The sequence below is a fragment of the Tenebrio molitor genome, chromosome 9 (genome assembly GCF_963966145.1).
Source record: "Tenebrio molitor chromosome 9, icTenMoli1.1, whole genome shotgun sequence".
Lineage (NCBI taxonomy): Eukaryota > Metazoa > Arthropoda > Insecta > Coleoptera > Tenebrionidae > Tenebrio > Tenebrio molitor.
This window is the reverse complement of record NC_091054.1, coordinates 17451024-17473095: the sequence shown is the minus strand read 5'-3', so window position 1 is coordinate 17473095 and position 22072 is coordinate 17451024. Positions and strand designations below refer to the sequence as shown.

Here is a 22072-nt window from a genome sequence, read left to right as displayed (position 1 = left end):
ACTGTTTGAAAAAATCTTTAATAATTCCAATTTTTAAGAAAGTCGATGCAAATGACAAGAATAATTACCGTCCCGTGTCCTTATTACGAATATTTTCTAAAATATTTGAAAAGCTAATGATGTTACAAATTTCCAACTATCTATTGGACAATAAATAGTTATTTATGCAACAAGTGAGTAAAGTAATACTTTTTTTACGAGAAGGAAAATTTACAATCCGTCGAGTAAAAAAAAGAAACTTTACTAACGAGTTACATACAAAATTTTTTTGGCGCCCGTAAGTTTAGATAACAATTTTTTCAACACTCTCAAAATTTGAAAATTTTCTCCTGTGTGAACCCGTGGACCTTTAAAACGCTCGTTTTACTCGCGTTTTAAATTGGCCCACTCATGCCAAAAAAATCCCAATTTACATACGAACTCGTTAAAAAAACTACTAATTATGTATGAAAAATTTTATAATTGCGTTAAAAAATGACACGCTACGGCACTTTTTTAACGCAAAATGCGTGCAAAAATGACCGCTATGGCACTTTTTTAACGCTTCTTGACCGATTCAAAAATCACTTATTTCATGAACGCAAAAGAATGAAAAAACTTGCACTTTTTTTGACGGACGTTAAAAAATTTAATTTTTTTACTTTCGGTGTCACAATGAGCATTTTGTGACACCGAAAATAGTTTCACAAAGATAAATTTTATAGCATCGTTTCTAGTGATTATTGAATTTGGGGATGGTATTGAAAGTAAATTTCAGTGTTAAATGTGATGTCATTTGAACCTGAATCCATGTTTTGGATCAAAATAAACTATTAAGGGGGTAGATTATTATTGGAACATCTGGGAGACCATTTAAAATTTAATTTTCAATGAAATGACATTGCTTCGTCAATACCAACCCAAGTCCATTAAAATAAAAGTCACTAGATAATAATTTTATATTTAAAAAAAATAAATTAATGAAGCCGAAGTAGTAAAAATAGCATGTTACACTCGTTGCTCAAGACATGTTGTCGAACTCGTTCGATACTATTATCAAACACCTGCTCTCGATTTACCAGAATTAAAGCCCAGAATAACTGAAAAACATTTTTTGTGTAACCGTACGCATTTCCCGTAAATACATAAAACATAGTGCGAAATCGAATTTCGCTTCCGTTGTTCCTTACGACAGCCGTTAAAATAAACTATAGTTGACTCAAGTGGCAAAAAACCACTTTGTCTTTGCAACAGCACTTTTATGGCATTAGTCATTTGAAATTACTTCGAAACTGTACTTATATGGAAAATATTCAATCCAAACTATGATTTTCTGGTCCTTTTGTGCCTTTATTTGGTTCAGAAATATTGAAAAAATGCTGTTGCAAATGACAAGTGGTTTTTTGCAACTTGAGTCAACTATAGAATACTTACCAGGCGACGTGCAACATGTTTTGGACGATTGTCTGCATATTTGCGGTATAATTTTACAAAATCTGGATTGGTGACTGTGAAAGTTCGCTTTATGCCAGTTTTTTTTGTCAGGAATGGTCATTTATAGAAAAAAAAATCAAATAATTTACTATTATTATTTTCTGAATTTCGAATTTTATTTGTATTTTTCTTTATACGAATATACAGAGTGTTTCTGAAATACGTGTGTTAATTTTAACCAATGGAAGAACGCGCCAAATCATGGAACTTTTCTCTATAACATTTTTACGAAAAAGCAATACAAATTGATTTAAAATTTGGAATAAATTATCCATCAAAGTGTATACCCGCCTATGGGTAAGGGCGAAAAGTTTCTGTTGTGATAGAAACAGAGCTCTGTTAAAAAGTTCCATTGTTATATGTATAAAAAAATAAATAATCAAAAATTTAGATTCACATGGTTGCAAAAAATAGAAACTAGTTAATCACACAAAACGACTCGTTTGGTACAAATTGTGGGGCAAAAAATCTTGGAATACTTTTACGAATTTTACAAAATGTTATAGAAAAACATTTCATAAATTGGCGAGTTCTTTCACTGGTTAAAATTAACACACGTATTTCAGAAACACCTGTATATAGTGTGGAAACTATTTATGGAATAAATTCAGTAATTTCAAAACTAATAACATTTGAAAAACGCTGACACAGGTTAACTTTTATTTCTCAAAATGCTGATTTTAATGCTTCACTTGTCATCGATTTTTGAGCTATGACGTCATCACCAATTATTTTAAATTACAACCTCCACATTTTTGTTGTTTTACTGAAACGTTTCGACTTCCTTGGTTCTTCTTCGATGAAACTTTCCTCCCTTATTTGGTGTATGGTTAGTTGCAGCATTCATTCGCTTAATATTTTTGCGGAAAAATACATATGAAACAAAATAATGATAAAATAAATGTTTAATTGCCCTACGTTGTGTTTTGTTTATAAATTAATTTAATTAAGTTCTACGAGGGGCTGCATCTTTGGGAGGTTTCAAAATGGAATTGAAACGATAGAACACAAACGGTATAAATAAATAAATGAATTTAGTAAAGTTTTTTGGTGGACGGTTGAGTGAATGGAATTTGACTCACGGCCCAAGAATTGAATTATGACTCATGCATAAGTGACTAATCTGGGCAAGTACCGAAGATTCTGGCGCGAACAGTATTATAAGAGTTTGAGATGCGAACCATGTGATCCTGTTTGGATTTACAATGTCTGTCCCAATAAATTGAACCCTACGCGATAGCCCTTGAAGCCCTCAGTCAAAGCCTGGTCTATTCCGGTTGTTGAAAATAAAAGGGAAAAAGGTACTAACAGACTCATAGTGTCAGCTGGCCTAGTTTGGTTACTATCCGACTTATGGGTGACGCGGCTGTTTGTGTACTTACGCCGGACCACAGCTAATTGAGTGCGATGGACACTGGCGGTAGCTTCCGACGGCGAAAGGCCCCCAAGTAACGAATAATTTATGAAGATGTTTTATAGTATCGAATGTTCATTTAATATTCTGGTAGTATCACCTATGAAAATCTTTTATTTTGAAAAACGGATGTCGCAGCAAAGGCAGTCTCTGAATCGGATCACCGATCGGATCTTCTACCACTCTCACACAGTAAAGATACAATTACATACAGTACATCTTTTCGTAACAATTTGTGGCACGCTCCTACAGAAAGATCAGTCTGCTGCGATAACTGACGTGCTTAAATTAAAAATTAAATTAAATTTTTGAATGAAAATTTGTCATTTTCTAAAAAAAATTGTTATGTAAGGTAAGTACCAATTTTTTTCATTCATCCTTTAGCTAGTAGGAAGGTCTATGAGAAAGAGAAAAAAAAGAGTGTGTGCTTAAGACCGCACGACAGAAGTGAAAACTTCTATGATGCTCGTTACCGATTTTAAGTATATGTATTCTGTAAATGATATTACTATGGATGATACTACTTGGAGGAATAAGGAGCAAGGCATAAATAATTAATGCAAATACGTCCGCTTTTAGAGGTACACTCTGGCAAAATTTGTGAGGTTAGGTTTGGATGTTTAAGGTTTATTTTCTTGACGATGATATTGAACACAACACAAGTTTTAATAGCAATAGCAATACCCTGTATTATGATAATTTGTCCATTTTCCTCTTCACATTTTGCTACACAAATTTTTCCATTAGATGAATTGTTGAAGCCATATAATTGAGAATTGCCCTCAAATGTCACATGATTTATATTGACAAATCACAACTCCGAATTATTTGAATAGCAACCAATCACAATTTAGTTAAGCGGAATTTTGAAATTTGAAATTTTGAAATTACTTCCATTCTCTCTAAGGCACATTCGACACCTTCCGCTGACGCCTATTGCGGCGTTTAATAAAAATTCTGGTGGTATTTGTTCACATACTGCTACGATTCTTTTTATTAAATCATCTCTGTTATTGGCCGGAGTCAAATAGACATTGTCTTGAATATCCATAGCTGTCTTAGTCACTTTGCAAAATTAGAATGCACTTTTATTACTGTTTAATGTGTCTGCTTAATTTAAAAAAAAAACATCGTTTTTTAATTTCTTCTTTTTGCTTCTATGCATGAGCATGGTTATTTATATTTTCATATTTAAAATAAAAATCTCTATAAAACTGAGCAAAAAAAGTTAATAGTACCATTTGAAAAAAAAAAGTTGACTATCATTTGTCAAAAACAGAACTCAAGAACAAATATTGGATCAATTCAAATTGTAGCCCATTTAAAACGATTTTGTTTGACATATCATTTATTAAAATCGGATAAGAAATAAGGAAGTTATAGCACCAAAGGTTTTTCATAATACACCCGGTATATCGCCAGAAATTTTTTCTTGTTGTCCAACACTCGTGTTTGTCGCTCGGGCTGGCGCCCTCGTGTAATTTTCTTGCTACAAACACTCGTGTGTCACGACTGCTCGAAAAAGTTTCCGGCAATATATCTGTCCCTTGGTATATGTATTATATATGAGAATTACGTATTAAATCCTACATTCATCTGTAAACCTACAATATTTGTCGTGTCTTTATCGTTTACATTATATAAAACTATACAGGATATTTCACGAGTGATAATGAGCCTGACGGAATAATAAATTCAACCCACAATACATTTTCAAAAAAAGCTGGACATTTTAATTTCAGTAGCCAGTTTTTTTTGGAAATATAGTGTGGGTTGCTTTTCAAATTATGTCAGACTCATTATCACTCATGAAATATCCTGTATATCTATATACAGTTACTCCAGCAGCTCTGCACTGAGGTCAGTCAGGTCACAACACAACGTACAATGAAAATTTAAAATTGACAAGTGACGCACAGTTGATTGTTTTTTGCTCGGTCCGTTAAAAAACTCGACTTCCTTGATTTTAGCTTGCCGTGTCGTGCTGCGAACGATTTTCCGATTTTAGCTTGTGCTGCGAACGATTTTACCGTGTCGCATGAAACTAATTCACTGGCCGGGAATAAAATGTATGTGGCGCGCCTAAAGAAGTTTTCACTTCAAAAAAAGTGGGGGTTGTCATTTAAAAAAAATGAGTGTGACGTCATAACTCAAAAATGAATGATGTCATAAACAAGTGAAGCAACTTAAAATAAGCATTATGCGAAATAAAAATTGACTTGTTTCAGCATTTTCGACAAATGTTATTAGTTTTGAAATTATTGAATTTATTCCATAAGTAGTTTCCACACTGTATATATTTCACTTTTCAGTACAAATTTTAAACTATATTTATAAAAAATTCAAAAATGGAAAAATTTCCTATTCATTTTTGTCTAGTTTACTTAAAGAATTTTCATCCTGAATGTCATCAATAAACATTTTGGTTAATTCGTCTCTTCTCATGGCCCCTGATAAAAATGATAAAAATGATTAAAATGACGTAAAAAGGGGCAGATGATACAAGTTATCATAACAGAACTTAACATTTACCTTCCACAATAAATAATTTTAATCTCTAGCTTTTCCTAAAAATATAAAATTAAAATAATAATTGATTTGATTATGTGTCAATACCTTAGACTAGCGATTCTCAAATTGTGGGGCGCGCCCCCCTAGGGGGGCGTAATAACAATAAAGGGAGGGCGCGAACATATTGAAAAAAATTAAAAAATGTATATCAATACTAAATTTAAACCAAGTTTAATAATATATTAGTGACTCCCTTGGACCTGTCTTGCAAAGCGAAGTTTTTCAAAAGAAGGTTAAATATTAGAAATTGACACTCTCGAGTTCTTTTTCTATATTCAGCTGAAATCTTCAAAACAGTCGCCACAGAAAATAGGTACATAAACAACTTTCACATATTGTTCTTCGGCCTTTTAAGATATACATCCACATTTGCAAACATTTCTAGGTTTTATGCTTTAAATTTCTCCTCCACAATTAAAATTTTCTACAAAAAGCATTAACTTTATCACTCGTCCAACGTAGGTATGTATTTGATCCTTGGAGCTTGGACCAAGGAACTCAATTTCATCACAAATAAATCATTTCGAAACTTCTCGGCTTCCGGTTCGCTTTTCTGCACACATTGCAAAAATAGAAGACCATCTTGCCTTGCAATAAAACAGTGACGCTGAATGTACTGCAGCCATGTCTTTACAAAGTTAAAAGGTTGAGAAACCCTGCCTTAGACTTTTTCGCCTGATAATCAACTGATTTCTTTTTCAAAAAAGGTACCAACTTCAGAAACTTCATTAGATCAATGCCATCCCGTATGTTCAACATGAACTCAACATACAAACTAGTAAAATTTAATAAACAAGTAATAATTAAATGTATACAATCATATAAATCATAAACAATGCACTTCTTCAAGTGGAGTTACATAAGGCAGAGTGCCTAAAATAGTTGCAGCATTTCCACGTTGAATTGCCAATGAGATTCTTTGGTAGAAGAAAAATTTTGCTCTAGAATCTCCGGATTCAATCATAAGTTTTGCGCCAATGAAATCGATAAATGTTTTACAAACCAAACTCCATGGACCTAACGTTTCGAAAGCTAATGCTTTAAAAATATAATCTGCAGACTTTAAATTTTGATATTGCTTGCTTCTTCGGCAGCTGATCCTGCAATTATGGAAGTTTTTCTTATGTAAGAATCAGCCAAAGTGTCAACACATGCTACATCCCATATTAGGCGTTGACTTTTACGCCATGGAATGAGTGTAGCACCATCAGGTCTTTTACCACATGGTTCAAGAGAGGAGGAAAAGTGGATGGAACTTAAGGCTCGCTGGATAATTTGATCTAGATCCGAATGTCTTGAAAATCTGCCCTTATTTTTAGGACAACTAAGTCCATGACGGCCATCATTTGAAACTGTAAAGCCGCAATGGCAAGTATGTTTCTCAAAAATTTCACAACTAAAGCGATTTGCTACACATATGTATTTGTAAAAAAAAATCTTGTTATCCCCAAATGTACCCATGTTTCTTGAGGGAAAGGCATGAAGCCAAACATTGGATTCCTTTCTTTGTGCGACAAGAAAACGAGCTGAATCAATTTTATCACAATGATTAATTTCATTGGCGATGATTCTTGTTGTTTTGATTATATATTTTTGTAAAAATGTTTCCGTTGTAAATGTTCTACCATTTAATTCAATCCATAATCCAATAGCTTCTTGAGCAAAATGAACACTAACATTTTTGTCCATTTTTGGTAATTTTTGAAAAACTAGGTCGTGAACACCATGGTTTGAACCAAGGAAGGCTGGGAGAGAGATATCTTCAATTGTCCTAATACCAAGATCACCATTTGAAATAGGAAGTGAAGCAAGAGTCCATTGATTTTCAATAAACTTGATGTTTAAAAATTTTTGTAAACTGTTACGAATAGCATTGTCTATTGATTTAATACAATTGGGAAATTTCCAGAAGGGAGATGTTCTAAGTAAAAAATTAAATCTTGGAAGAAAGAGACATTTTTTTACCAAAAAATAAGCCGCGTGGGAGTTTCAATTTTCTTGTTCTATATTTTTCAAAAGAAGAAAAACTTTTTCAATTTACTTTTTGGCAATGAAATCAAAACCATCTTCAAAAATTGGGCTTCGAAGTAACTCTAAATTATTTTTGTTTACAACTAGAAATTCTGATGTTAGCGAATAAGTGCTCCATAAACTTGAACTTTTCAATATTTTAGATTTTTTCAGTAAATAAGCCAATACAACATTTTCCGATACCGTTTTCACATTCGTGTTGTTACACCAGTCTCTAAAGTCACTGTAACGATTTTCACACTGCCATTTCGATTTTTCAGGTATTAATTAATTATTTCGTATTTAGCATAATTATATTTACTACTTAGTTGGAGGACTAGTGGGACAAATATGATAAAAAATAAAATACACAAGAAGCTGGAATAATTATTTAAATGTTTATTTTTATTTTAAGAATCTGCTCAAATCATTATACCGAGTAGCCCAACGTAAATTATTTGCCCGCATTATTTTGAAAACTACAGATTTACATGACAAACGCCGAAATTGCTCAATTTTGAATCCCAAATGCCAGTGATAAATTCAGCAGTGCAATTTATTATTTTTGTTGGGTTGGGAACACATTTACGATTTTATGTTGGTACACTTGGCTGACAAATTCAAATATGACAGTACAAAAGTCAAAATAAATCAAATTGTCATTGTTTATTTCTAGAATCCTAACCTAGAAAGCGAATCAATAGACAACTCTTTGACAAATGACTAGATGTACCAATTATTCGGGAGTGCCAACTCACTAAATTTGTGTCAATCATTAAAAGTCACCCGGCATTATGGAGAACAGGGATTGAATGACATATCATTTTAAAGCGATTTAAACTCTTTTTACAACAATACCAAAAACTTTGGGTTTTCTCAATATTATTAGAAGAATTACTCAGGGAACAATTGTGAACTGATACAACAATTTCAGGAAATTTAAATTGTCTATAAATAAAAGAAATACTACAAATTATTTACTGTTTAGGTAACAATATTAAATTTTCAAAACTGAGCATTTGCCTGCATTCGTTTCTAACAATTTGCAGTACTTACAGTAAAGAATAGAAAACGATGAAAACCATTTACATTTCAATCATCAGCATTCTACTCGTACTTACTGATTCTACATATACATACATAAACAGCAATAAAATTATGATTCTGTTGTAAAGAGAATTCAAATTGTTTTAAAATGATGTATCACTTGATCTCTACTAAATCAGGTAAAACAAAAAAATGTTGGTATCCCTATCAAGAGAATTTAAAATGCTTTCATCCTGCAAAAGGGTCATAAGCTTGCCCGCTAGATGACGTTGGGCCGCTGAATTCGTCACAATTATGTGTCCCTTTCGATATCAAAATTAGCCTGTTAGGAAAATTTCCCCCGAAGTCTGTAGTTTTTAAGATAATCCAGGTAGATACTTTTCCTTGGGCCACCATGTATATTAATTATTACAGTCTAGAGAAATTTTTATTATTATTATTTTTAATATTGTTTTATTTCTCCGTGGCATGTTTACACCGAAAAACTCTCCGAATCAAGGACGCTGTTGTCCTCTAACTAATTACTTGATTCTTGTTCTTTTTACGAATACATAAATTTGTGGTTATTTCTCAAGAAATATTTCATTTCACAGTGACATCAGACGTAAAACTGATTTTGAACTTTGATTTAAATAAATGAATATCGTCATGAAGGAAAATAATTTTAATGTCAGTAGTGTTCTATTTCATTTATCATCAGTCGTGTTAGTGTTGTTTATTATTAATTATTGTTGGAAAAGAAGAAAGTTGTACTATCATGCTGCAAAGATAAAAGGACCTTTTGCTTTCCCATTTTTGGGAAGCATTCATCTATTCGCCAAAGGTCCAGATGGTAAAACAATGTGAGAGTATTAGAAAATATATACCTAACCAATTTTTCTTGTAAGAATTTTATCCTAAAACAATGGAAGTGGCCGAGAAATATGGACCAATTGGAAAAATGTGGCTGGGTCCCTATTTATTCATTATAGTTTCCGATCCAGATGTTGTAGAATATGTTATGAAGCATTGTCTTGCCAAAGGATCGTTGTTCAAATTTCTTGAACCGCCATTTGGTAATGGAATACTAACTGCACCAAGTATGTAATTTATTATTAATACGGGGTATTTCACGAGTGATAATGACTCCGGCGGAATTGAAAATGCAACTCACAACACATTTCCAAAGTTAACGTGGCTATTTAAAATACCGTATTGTTTTAAATTGAAATAATGAATCCATGATGGCTTTGCTTCCAATAATTGTATTTGTCACAAATACGACGATTAAAATTTGAACGATGAGAAAATAGACATGATCCTGATTTATGGCGAATGTAATGAATAGTTATTTGTACAACTAGTTATGAAAGTCATACTTTTTTTCATGTGATGTGGAACTTTTGTTCGCTAGGATCTTTTTAATTTTACTTATCTACAGAGAGGCAGGAAACTGAGGGCTTCCCCGCCAGTGTGGGCAGCGTAACGGTATTAGCGCCCGTCGCAAGGATCGGACATCCTTCCCTTGTTTTTTTTTCATTTCTCTTTACTGATAGTCATAATTTACTTACTTTTTTTTATCGCAGACTCGGAGAAGGACCCTTCAGACGATACTGTTAATTTTGTTAAAATTGTTAGATCTTTTCGGATCCAGTTAGGGATATTTTACTTCCGCCATTTTTTTTTCTTTGAGTGAATAAACATTTGGTTTACGATACCATTTTGTATCATTGTCTCCGGGCAGTCCAACTTCTCCACCAAATAGGTCGCTGCGCTCTCGAGGTAACAATTGTGGGGCCGAAGCGAAGCCAAAGAACAAAATAGAAATTTGTAGCGTACGTGGGGACGGGGAAATAAAAAAAAACTACGTAACAGTACATACGAGTATATGTCTTGTATATTTTTATATTTTTGTCAAAATGTTAATTCTATTTCAGTTTCAACATGGAGAACCCATAGAAAAATAATTAATCAAACATTTAATCAAACCATTTTGAATTCATATCTTGACATTTTTGTGAGATGTTCAAATGAATTAGTTGCCAACTTAAAAAAGAACTACGACAATTGTGAAACAGACATTTTTACTCCATATTGCGAATCTACATTTAAAATTATTTGTGGTTAGTTAGCATTTTACAATTACATTACAAAGAAGTTTGTTCTAAAGTGTTATTATTGTAGACACATGTATGGGGGTAGATTCGGCTGATCTCAATCATCAAAACGAATATTTTTCATGAATTGCCGAGTAAACTAAATAAACCATAATTGTCCCCAGAGTTTTAACTTAATTGTTTTAGAGGTGCGTTTTACATAGGGAAACGTTTCTTTAATCCAATATTACAAATTAATCTTATGTGGAAGTTGCTTGGATATGAGAAAAAATTGGATCACGTTTGTGTAATGATTTATGCTTACGTCAGAATGGCGAGTACAAATGACGCTTCAATAATTTATTTGTAAATGAATTACATTTAGATTCTTGAAAGAAAAAAGTGTAATAAGGATGAAGTCGCGAATAGCAGCAATACTAAAAATTATTTAAGTAACTTAATAAAAATTACTGAAGAAGAGGGTAAATGGACCGACCAGGAAATGATGGAAGAAATACAAACGATGACTACAGCAGGCAGCGACACAACAGCTCTCACATTAAGTTTTGCTACTATAATGTTAGCCATTCACCAAGCTGTCCAAGAAAAACTTTACAAGGAGATATGCGACATCTTTGGAAAGAGCGACAGAGATCCTACGTTGGATGATTTAACTCGAATGGACTATTTGGAACGTGTTATCAAAGAAACCATGAGATTATTTCCAATAGGACCTATTCTATTTAGACAGGTTCAAGAAGATATTAAAATATGTAAGTTTACGACGCCTTTAACTGCCGACCTGTACTGAATGTGTTGTAGGTGACATTGTCATCCCCGAAGGTAGCGAATTATTCATTCCTGTACATTTTATACATAGGAATCCAAAACATTGGCCAAATCCACTAAAATTTGATCCTGACAGATTTCTCCCAGAGGAAATTGAAAAAAGACCTCGTTATTCGTTTATGCCCTTTAGCATTCCTCCCAGAAATTGTATTGGTAAAATATTTTACACTATGATTTTTCATGTTTTAACTGTTTTCATCTTTTCAGGGATGTCATTTGCCATGATGTCAATGAAAGTATCTTTATCAAATATAATAAGAAATTTCCAAGTTATTTCAACTCAGCACAAATCTGTTGAAAGTATTAAACTTCGTATCAATGTACTACTTGCTAGTAAGGATGGCTACGGAGCAACTCTTAAACTTAGAAAAAAATAATTTTATGATATTTCGTGTGCAAAATTTTTAAGCTAAAATCATATTAATGGATTGTAAAGTTTCTCTTGAATTTCTTATAAAATGCCATCATGACAACTACATACTCGTACAGTAGTTTTTAGTTAGGTACCTATTGCGTTGCTGCCATTTTCATTTCCAGTTTCTGAGAGTTCTTTTTTTAACTGAAAGCTGCAGAACAGTTTTTGGTATAAAATCGGGGTGTACATTATGCAATGCTATGCTACTGAAACGCTTGTCCGTACTTTTTGACACACCAGATATACTGGGTGATACCTAAAAAACGCCGCAAGATGTAACTTTGTTATTTCAATAGAAATTAAAATTAATGATTCTACAAGCACTATGAGAAGACTCCAATTCAGATTTTTTTTTTTAACATTAACTTCATTGTCCAGTCGTACTTTTTTTTTCTTAAACAGCAATACCTATTTTTTTAAATGTATTTTGTTAGAGTTTCACAAGTTAATTTTGATCCAATAATTTGTAAAAACGAAAAATAAATCCACATTAACTTATCTTCTAAAATTATCAAGTCTTCCGTGAAAAACAAGCATATGTATATTTATACTTAATTTGATTTGTATTAATTAAAGTGAAGAGAAAAATCTGTGTATGCTGTTAAAGTAACAGTAGGCTAAATTTGCTAATATATTTTATCTAATCCCGTGGGATAAATGACACTTATCCCACTCATTTGAGTGGAATAAAGAACTTCATTACCGGACGCATTTCATTACTCCACTCAGTGGGATAAGTGAGCTTCATTACCCCACTCAGTGGGATAAGTAAGTTATTATTCCACTGAGTGGTGTAATGAAACTGGCGGAAATAAATAAGATTTACCTTTTTTTTTAAATTCGGGGCGGTCTTAGATAAAATTTTGTACATAACACGTGGGCTAAAGCATATTACAGGAAGCTCGTGTGATTACAGCTGAACTCGGGCTAACGCCCTCGTTATCTGCAATCTTCACACTCGAATCCTGTAATATTGCTTTTATCCCACTAATTGTGTAAATAACTATTATCCAACACCTGTTTATTATGAATGCCGATCTTGAATATATTATGAGGTCTATAAAACACTAGGGGACTTATGAACCCATAATTAAACCGTTTTTATAATTATACAGTTTAGAGAGAATTGAACAGTTTATTGAACATCAAAAAATGTAATACAAAATTAGAACTATGTGAAACAGGAATCTCAGATTAAATCATTTGTTGAGGCTTACGTTAACATTTAATTAAAAGATAAAATAAATTTTTGGGTTTTGATGATGTTTTAAGAACTGTTACAGAATTAGATAAAACGATGTATTACACTCGTGCCTTAACAGGAAATAAATCACTTAAGAAAAATTAGCCCACTCGAGCAAGCTCTCGTGACTAAACATTTCTTTGATGACTTATTTGCTTTTTTGTTCGACACTGTCAGAATTTGAGAATTTTCTCCTATGTGAACGGATTTTGATAAATGCCACCACTTGTCAAAACGAAACGTCAAGCTAATTTTAAAGATTTTAAGCGATTTGGAGCTTTTAAGGGACTCGTCGAACAAAAAAACGTTGTATTCAACTCGTTCGTGTGTCAATTGGGCTTTTTTGGCACTCGTGCCAAAATACCCCAATTTAGACAAGAACTCGTCAAATAATAGTTATTTTTATATTAAGTGCGTGAAGAGACTGTTTTTTGTGCATGAAAAGGTCTTTTACGCCGAGACGAAGGTCGAGGCAGTATAATCCTTTGAATGCACAAAAACATCTTCACGCACGAAATATAAACAATATTTTTTCTATAATTGATTCAAAAAATTGAAATTAAAAATTCAAATTTTTGAAGGAACTCTGAAGTTTCAATGCAGTGACCATGTTGCTAGGTAACTAATAAAATACAGTGCGTGAAGTGAAACACAGAAATAGTCGTGTGCGTGAAATCGCATTTCACACACTGTTTTGTATGGTTTCTATGGTTTCGATCTTACTAACAATGCAAAAAGAAATACACGTTAGAAAATGACCCACTTCAGGCACCGATAACTATGCGTGAATTTCAATTTTTTGAATCAATAATAGAAAAACTACTTTTATAAGACACTTGTATAATAAATAGCTATTTGTTGTGGTTTCCAGTACAGTTTTACACTGTATGATTGTTGCTAAAAGAGAGGCACATTTTGTATTCCTAATGAATTTGGCGACCTGGAAGGTCAAGGGGGTAAGTCTTAAAAAAATTTTGTCGTCCATGTGAAGACGCACGTTATCTTGCGGAAAAAGAGCCCCCTGCCATCCCAGAAAATTTTGCAGCAAGACAGGTTGCAATACTAAGACAACGTGTCTCCCAGCATTTAAACTACCATATATGAATACCAAATGTGATCGGCTATCATTACACCTTGACCCTCCTACATCGCCAAGTCTTGTGTTAATCTGACGTGGCATCTCTGGAAAAACCCTGAATGAGGCCCTTGACACTTTGACCTTCTTATTACCTTACTATGGCCATCACATAACCACTGCCAGAAGTTACGCTCGTTGCTGAAAGTAACATTGCACCATTTTTCTAGGCACTGCTGCCTGTCCGGTTTCTAACTGCTTTTTCAAAAAATGGGAAAGCTTAAATATTTTATTATCAAATTTTTACTATGTTGTAATTGTAATATAAAAGAAATGTAAAATAAAAAAGTACTCTTTCTAGGTTTTGCGCTTATTTTGCAACGTATTGTATACAGTGAGTTCGTAAAGTTCGGAAAAAATTCGATAAAACTGTAAATATTAATTTCTGAGAAAAATCCTCGAAGAGGTCAACTTTGTTTTTAAAAAGTTCATATCCTTCAGTACTTTACTTATCTTGACAACTTTTCATCCTAACAATGACGTCATCAATATATATTTTTTTTAATGACAGTTGGACATTAAACGTTGTAGGCAGCACGGGTGTAATGATCGCGTTTCACTCTGCCGACCTCACGGGTGATCAACCTTATAACACCTTTGATACCTTAAAAACTATAAACTTGCATGTCTGGTTTTACAAAATCTTGTTCTGATTCGGCAAAAAATAACTAATTAATTAAGATTTACTTTTGGGTGCAGTTGATTTCTTAGATGGGAACTTAGAAATTAACATTTTACAAAAAAAACAAATGTTTATTTTGTATTCAGTTTGAATAAATGGCACATCAAATGAAACAATTTTTTTCAGACGACACTGTATTTTATGTATGCCGCTTTATAGAGATATATTCCCACATGACAGTTGACAGCCAGTACCGCCACTTATCTGCGATACAAGTCTGTCTCGTATTACGAGGCTAGCGGCACGTCCAAAATTTGTGTAGTTTTCTACGCCATCTACGAGGTTACTATTTACAATAAACCTGTATATTAAGTAATATACCACTTTTTACGTTACTTACGTCAGGAAACGATCACAAAAAATTTGTTTATTTTTTAGTAACACGATATTGTTTCTTTTCGTCATAGATACACATTATGAAAAACAACTCATAACTCCTTTGGGATATTTCAATTTTTTTCGCCCTCCACATTGTTTACAACACACTCATGACCACGAACCTATAGAAACCACGATAAAATCAACTCTGGCCCACAGCCGTCGTGGTTTTATCGTGCCAATTTTTCTCGTCTAATTGCTAAGCAATACGTTTTAGTTTGCAAAAAATATTATTTATCAGACTAAATGAAACCTCTTGTTGTAAGTACAGTCGAAAAATAAATTGAACCGGCTGCAGCAATGAAAGCAAATACAAAACGTACATTATTATATAAACAACAATACCATGTATCGGGTGTTCATTTAATATTCTAGTAGCATTACCTATGGAAATATTTTGTTCTTGTGAAGGCATGTCATCGTTTGAACTTCCGATTAGTAAAATTGGAGTAGAACTGTCATATTTTGACATTTGCGTTCAGAGAGGTTTACTGTTTACTGTTGTTCTAAAACAATCTGAGCCGGTGTGAAGGTGTGAAGGTGGAGGCATTTCCCGAAGAAAAACCACAGATCGACCGCTAAAACGCACTGCTTCAGTTATTGTCTCATGTCTTCATTGAAAGCTCTTTACATTCCGAAAATGTTGGTGTTGGTGTTTGGGCAGCCATTAGTACAAGACGAATAATTGGACCAATATTTTTTGAAGGTAATTTTCATGATTTTAAAATCAATTTTTTTAAAATTAATTGTTGATTTTGGGCAAAATTAATGCAGCAAGGTATCGACAGGAAATTTTGCAACCATTTTTTGAGGAACTGCAGGAAGGATACTTCCAACTGGATGGAAAAATTAGAGGAAAAAAAGAAATTAATAACGCCCCGAATATGTTAGAAAATGTAATAAATGTATTAAAAATGGGAATATTAAAGTGTAGCGAAGAAGAAGGTGGACACTTCCAGCACTTCATTTTACGTGAATTGTAATTGCGATACTTTTTTATCATAATTCGTGTCATGCTGTTATTTTATAGTGAGGTTATGTCGTATTTTAACGCTGCGACATCCGTTTTTCAAAACAAAAGATTTCCGTAGGTGATGCTACCAGAATATTAAATGAACACCCGAACTTTGGGACAGCCTATAATTGTATAAGTAATTTATATTCATTTTATTGAATACTTCTCTGATTTAATATAAATCTTTTAGATATTTTTGTCGTATAATGGATTAATCCATTGGACAATAAACGATTTGTTATAAGAAGGGAATAGTAACTGTTTCATTAAAATTTTAGAGAAATTATGACGTGTTGGTTCAATGAAACAAACAAATTAATGACAGAATAATAATGACTTTGGCGTAATAAAATATATCGTCCTGCGCTGCTAAAACAATGTTTTTAAGCCTTAGCTCTCTGCTGATGCAAATAAAATAAATTCATTGAAATAAGAGCAATAGAGATTGAGACTGGTTCATTAAATTCCTTTGTAAAGTAGTTTTTCTTCAAACGTCCGTAAATTATGACATTATCCTGCTGCATTGATAATGCTAAAGTGTCACTTGATTGTCATGGCATCTAACGAGCTGACGAGCGGCAGATATAGTTATTTATGGTATAAGTGGGTTATTTAAGATATTACCCACGAGAGGTATTTGTAACCTACGAGGGCTTGCCCGAGTAGGTTATTACCTCGAGTGGGTAGTACTTAATAACCCACGTATGCCATACAACGTTTTATCCAATATTCCACAATTTTTAGATAATGACATTATTGATGAAATTCTGCTCCCGATGGGTTATGAACGTTAATAACCCACGGTGCTAATGGCAACGTGGGTTATGTATGTTATAACCCACGGTGCAAATGGCAACGTGGGTTAAAACAACAGACTAGTTATAGCCCAGTTTACTCAATTAAAACTAACTAGTAAAACACGATATTACTATTGAATGTTGGATAAAAGTTATTATCTCCGCTGAGGGCGTCCGTGAAGTTATTATCTCCGCTGATGAGCGGCAGTAAAGCAAATTAGCTGAATCATTTGAAATTCCTACCTGGTTTCTTAACATGTCTTAAATAATTTGTTGTGAAGGTTTGAAGAAAAATAGTATATCTTATTCGGAGCAAAAATGGTTTTATGTGCTTTGGCTGGTTTGTCTGCCTCACTGCGTTCGGCAGCCAATCTACCAGCCGCAGCACATAAAACTTCATTTTTGCTCCTCATAACATAATATACTATTTCAAGAACGATTCCCATTTTTTACTTCGTTGTTGCAAAATTATTTCGTATTTAGCATAATTATATTTACTTGTTGGAGGATGTAGGACAAATACCTATAAGAAAAAAGTTAAATATGCAAGAAACTGGAATAATTATTTAAATTTTAATTTTAATTTTAAGAATCTGCTCAAATCATTATACCGAGTGACCCAAAGTAAATTATTCACCCGTAGAATTCTGAAAATTCCAGATTTACATGACATAAACGCAAAAATAGGTCAATTTTGATTTCGTAAGGCACACGTGTCAGTGATAAATTCGGCAGTGCAACTTGGTAAGGTGGCCACTGTCTCGCGAACTACCGAGTGGCTTTTAATGATTGAAATAATTTTTGTTCGGTTTGCAAACGAATCAACGGACAACTTTTTGACAAGTCACTAGCAGTACCAATTATTCGGGAGTGCCAACTCACCAAATTTCTCTTAATCATTATACCACAATTTATTTACTGTTTAGGTAACATTATTAAATTTTCAGTTCGCTTCTAACAATTTGAAGTACTTACAGTAAATAATAGGCAAAGATGAATAGTTATTTACACTACGAGAGAGGAAGGTAAAGCTTTTGTTCACGCGAATTGCATGTTCGGCCACGACGCGCAGCGGAGTGGACGATGCAATTCAAGTGAACAAAAGCAGCCTTACTCTCGAGTGCTGTATTTGATTTTGTTCGATACCTGACATAACTCGTTAGAAAATGAGTTTGTAACTTTATATTCAAAATTTTAAATAATATTAAAATAAAATAAATAAACCACATTTTCAGAAAGATCTGTTGCTATGGAAAAAAATAAAATACAAAATAAACAAAGTTTTGCAAAGTCAATAAAGTGATTGTGTACACCACGTTGTGGAAATGGATGACGAAGAATTCTGTGTTCCTGATGATGTCCTGGAAAAGGCAAGTGCCGCGAAGTACCAAATGGTGCGTACGAAATCAAAATTACGATACCAGAAAGAATTGGAAATATTTACACAATGGCAGACCGAGATCAAGGGAAAAGACCAAAGCAGCATCAGCGCGGTTGTGATATTCAATGTTGAAGAGTACCTACACTGTTTGTATTTCATTTGTATTGATATCTCCAGGTATCCACGTAAGAGGTTTTTTAATCAGCTATTAGTTGTTTTAATGTAATAAATGGTACAGGTGCAACAGTCTCACCTCCTTTTTGAAAACAAAATGTAGAAACTATCAGCCGAAAAAAACTAGAACTTTTTCAAGAAACGATGTTTGCAAGTTTTTACTGGACCAAGAGTGGATCCTTCAGAAAGTTGTACTGATGATGGGCATATTCGGTGGTTGTCGTTGTGATGAATTATGTAAAGTGATGAATTGTTATACAGTGAGTTTTTTTAAGACTGGCCATAGGGTTTTACAAGCTACATGTTTCAACCGCCTGTTAACTTTTGTCCTCATGAAAATATTGAACCCAGTTTTGTAGTAAAGTTGTGGGATATGATAATGTATTCAAACAATTTCAATTTAATAACCAGAATCAAGGAATAAGTTAGCAAAAAGACATTTTTTGAATTCCGTTTGCTCCAATTTTAACTTTTCAGTAGGCTAAAATTTCACCTGACATTTGTAATTTTGATATATTGTGTAAGCAATCACACAACTGCCTCTGGAGGCCATTTTGAACATTTCTTTTAATTTTTATAATTATTATTTATTATTCTTTCTGTTTATTCGTTGTCACCAGTTACAATAATCACTGGACATCTGATTTTAACAAAAAATTCGAAGAACGAGCGTTTTGTACATTTTTTCGCGCGTGAGCGACAAAGTGACAGTCCTCGGAAAACGTCAACTTTGCGTTGTCAAATGCAAGCGCAAAGACCTACTTTCTACATCGATGGCAGGAAAATTATTTTTACACACATAATAAATCATTTTTAGTTTCTTACGAATATTAAATAATAAATCTGGCACTGACAGAAAAAAGAAATTGCATCCGTTGCATCACTGAGTCAGTTAGTCCAACATGAAAAGAAAAAATCATAGCCAACTCGGTCCCAAAAAGATCGTGAATGCCTATTACTAAATATTGTAAAGAGAATTCAAATTGTTTCAAAATGATATATCACTTGACCACACATCACAATGTACTTTATCCAATAATATCAGGTAAAACTAAAAAATATTGATATCTTTATCAAGAGAATTTAAAATGCTTTAAAATGATGTACAATTTCATCCTGCAAGAGGGTCATAACTTCATAAGCTAGAGCGAGAGATGACGACGTTGGGCCGCTGGGTTCGTCAATATTATGTGTCCCTTGCGATGTCAAAATCAACCTGTTTCGAAATTTTTCCCCGAAGTCTGTAGTTTTCAAGATAATCCAGGTGGATACTTTTCCTTGGGCCACCCTGTATATTAATTATTACCGTCTAGAGAAATGTTTATTGTTGATTATTAATTATTGTTGGAAAAGAAGAAAATTGTACAAAGTGTCTATAAAAGAACATGCATCAAGAGTCCTGTGGAATTGTGCGGCTCTATATTTTTTTTGGCCGAAATATGTCGAATCGTTGAAGCTGGCAAATTAGATGTCAAATGACAAATGTCAAATTATTAATTAAATGTTAGCGTAAGTTTGTGAGTTCTGCGTCTTAGTTGATTTGCTTGTGATTTTCTTCAACAGTCTTTAACAAGAGTAAAACGTTTTTCCGCAAGTGTAAACTGTGAATACCAAAAACATGTTACGAAGTAGCAAAGGTAAGACATTTATTTTCGTACGTTTACAGTAAGTAATAAGCAATCTTTTCAGTAAACCGCAATGGTTTTATCGCTAGAGCTAAACACCTTTATTGTGATGTCGTATTACCGAAACGGTACCCTGCAGAATGGAGAGTGGGTTTATTCTATAAACGCTTGCAAGGAATAGTTTTTCGCAAAATTTCCAAATGAGAACATCGTGGAAGCAAATTTAATTCCATATTAGAAGGATTGTGGATAGATCTGTGGCAACTGGAAGTGTTGAAAAAGGTAAAAGTGAAGGCAGACCGCCAGTGAATGAAGAAATGATTGAAGATTTCCGCCAATGAATGGAACAAATCTCTAAAAAATCCCTCAGAAAGATATCACTTCAAGCTGATGTACCACTCTCAACTTGTCAGAAAATTGTTATAAAAAACCGGAACTTCTATCCACACAAAATCACAACACTTCAAGAACTTCGACCAGATGATTCTGAGAGGCGCTTAGAACACTGGTTTTTGAACAATTTGAATGATGACAGGTTCGTAATAATAATGAATTGAATTCAACAATCAAATTTTTTAACTTTGCCTGCAGATTATTAGACATCAGTTTTTTTTTGGACGAAGCGCAAAACTATAGAATATGGAGTTCAGAAAATCCGCATGCATTTGTAGAGAAACCCGTTTGCATCCTATAAAGGTTGGAGTATGGATTGCTGCCTCACGAAGGCGTTTAACTGCTGTTACTGCAAAAATCAAAGAATCTTTCATTAATGAAGTTACATAACCTCTATTTTTCTATTTGGTACCACAATATGCTACAAAGCGGCAAAAATAATATATTCGAGTTCCACAGGACTCTTGATATATTCACAACTTGAACGGTTTTTGTAAAAAATCCCGAGACAGGTTCAGAAGGATATACAGTGAGTTTTTTTAAGACTGGCCATAGGGTTTTACATGCTAATTTTTCAACCCCCTGTTAACTTTTGTTCCGATGAAAATATTCAAACCATTTTTGGAACAAAGTTGGAAGATTTTTCAAACTATCGGATAGATTACAATTCAATATTCCAAACTGTCGAAAATGTTGTGAAAAAAATATTTTTTAGCGCGCCGAAAACGTCCAAAAGTGGAGATCGTCAGGTGCTGGTTGAGCCGACAATGGCGCTACTCTGGCGGCCGCTCGACGTACTATTATTTCGGCGCCCTGAAAATATTTTTTTCACAACTTTTTCGACAGTTTGGGATTTTGAATTGTAATCTATCCGATAGTTTAAAAAATCTTCCAACTTTCTTCCAAAAATGGTTTGAATATTTTCATCAGAACAAAAGTTAACAGGGGGTTGAAAAAGTAGCATGTAAAACCCTATGGCCAGTCTTAAAAAAAACTCACTGTATAAGATACGTAAATTTCTCAACGCTTTTAACTGCGGAACTGTAATGAATATGAATGAAGAAGGTCTGAACCCGTTCAGAAAGAGTTCCAGAACAGAAAGATCCCTAAGTAGAAGCGAAGAAGGAAATGAAAGCCAAGAAATAGAGAAGAAAATAAAAACCGTGCTTAGAGAGATAAAAGAGGATATGGCGGGAATAGTAGAGGAGAGCAAAGTACGAAGAAAGGAATTAGCGGCAGTGAGAAAGAAGAAGGGAGAGCAAGAAAGAGAGGACATGCCGAAATCGTCAGAAGTAAGAAAGAAAGTAGCAAGAGAGAAAGAGAAGAGGGTAGGACGTCGAAAGAAGGCAAGAACCCACTCAGAAATAGTTCCAGAACGAGAAGATCACCAAATAG

The 22072-nt window shown here is 33.5% G+C and overlaps 1 protein-coding gene across 1 annotated transcript; it reads left to right on the top strand.

The window, feature by feature from the left end:
• Positions 1 to 9419: 9419 nt before the first annotated feature.
• On the top strand, positions 9420 to 22072 carry LOC138138623 (cytochrome P450 4C1-like). The gene is made up of 6 exons (XM_069058610.1): positions 9420 to 9594; positions 10081 to 10127; positions 10976 to 11363; positions 11413 to 11592; positions 21776 to 22005; positions 22052 to 22072. The coding sequence occupies exons 1-6, from the start codon at positions 9420 to 9422 to the stop codon at positions 22070 to 22072; spliced, it is 1041 nt and encodes a 346-aa protein (XP_068914711.1).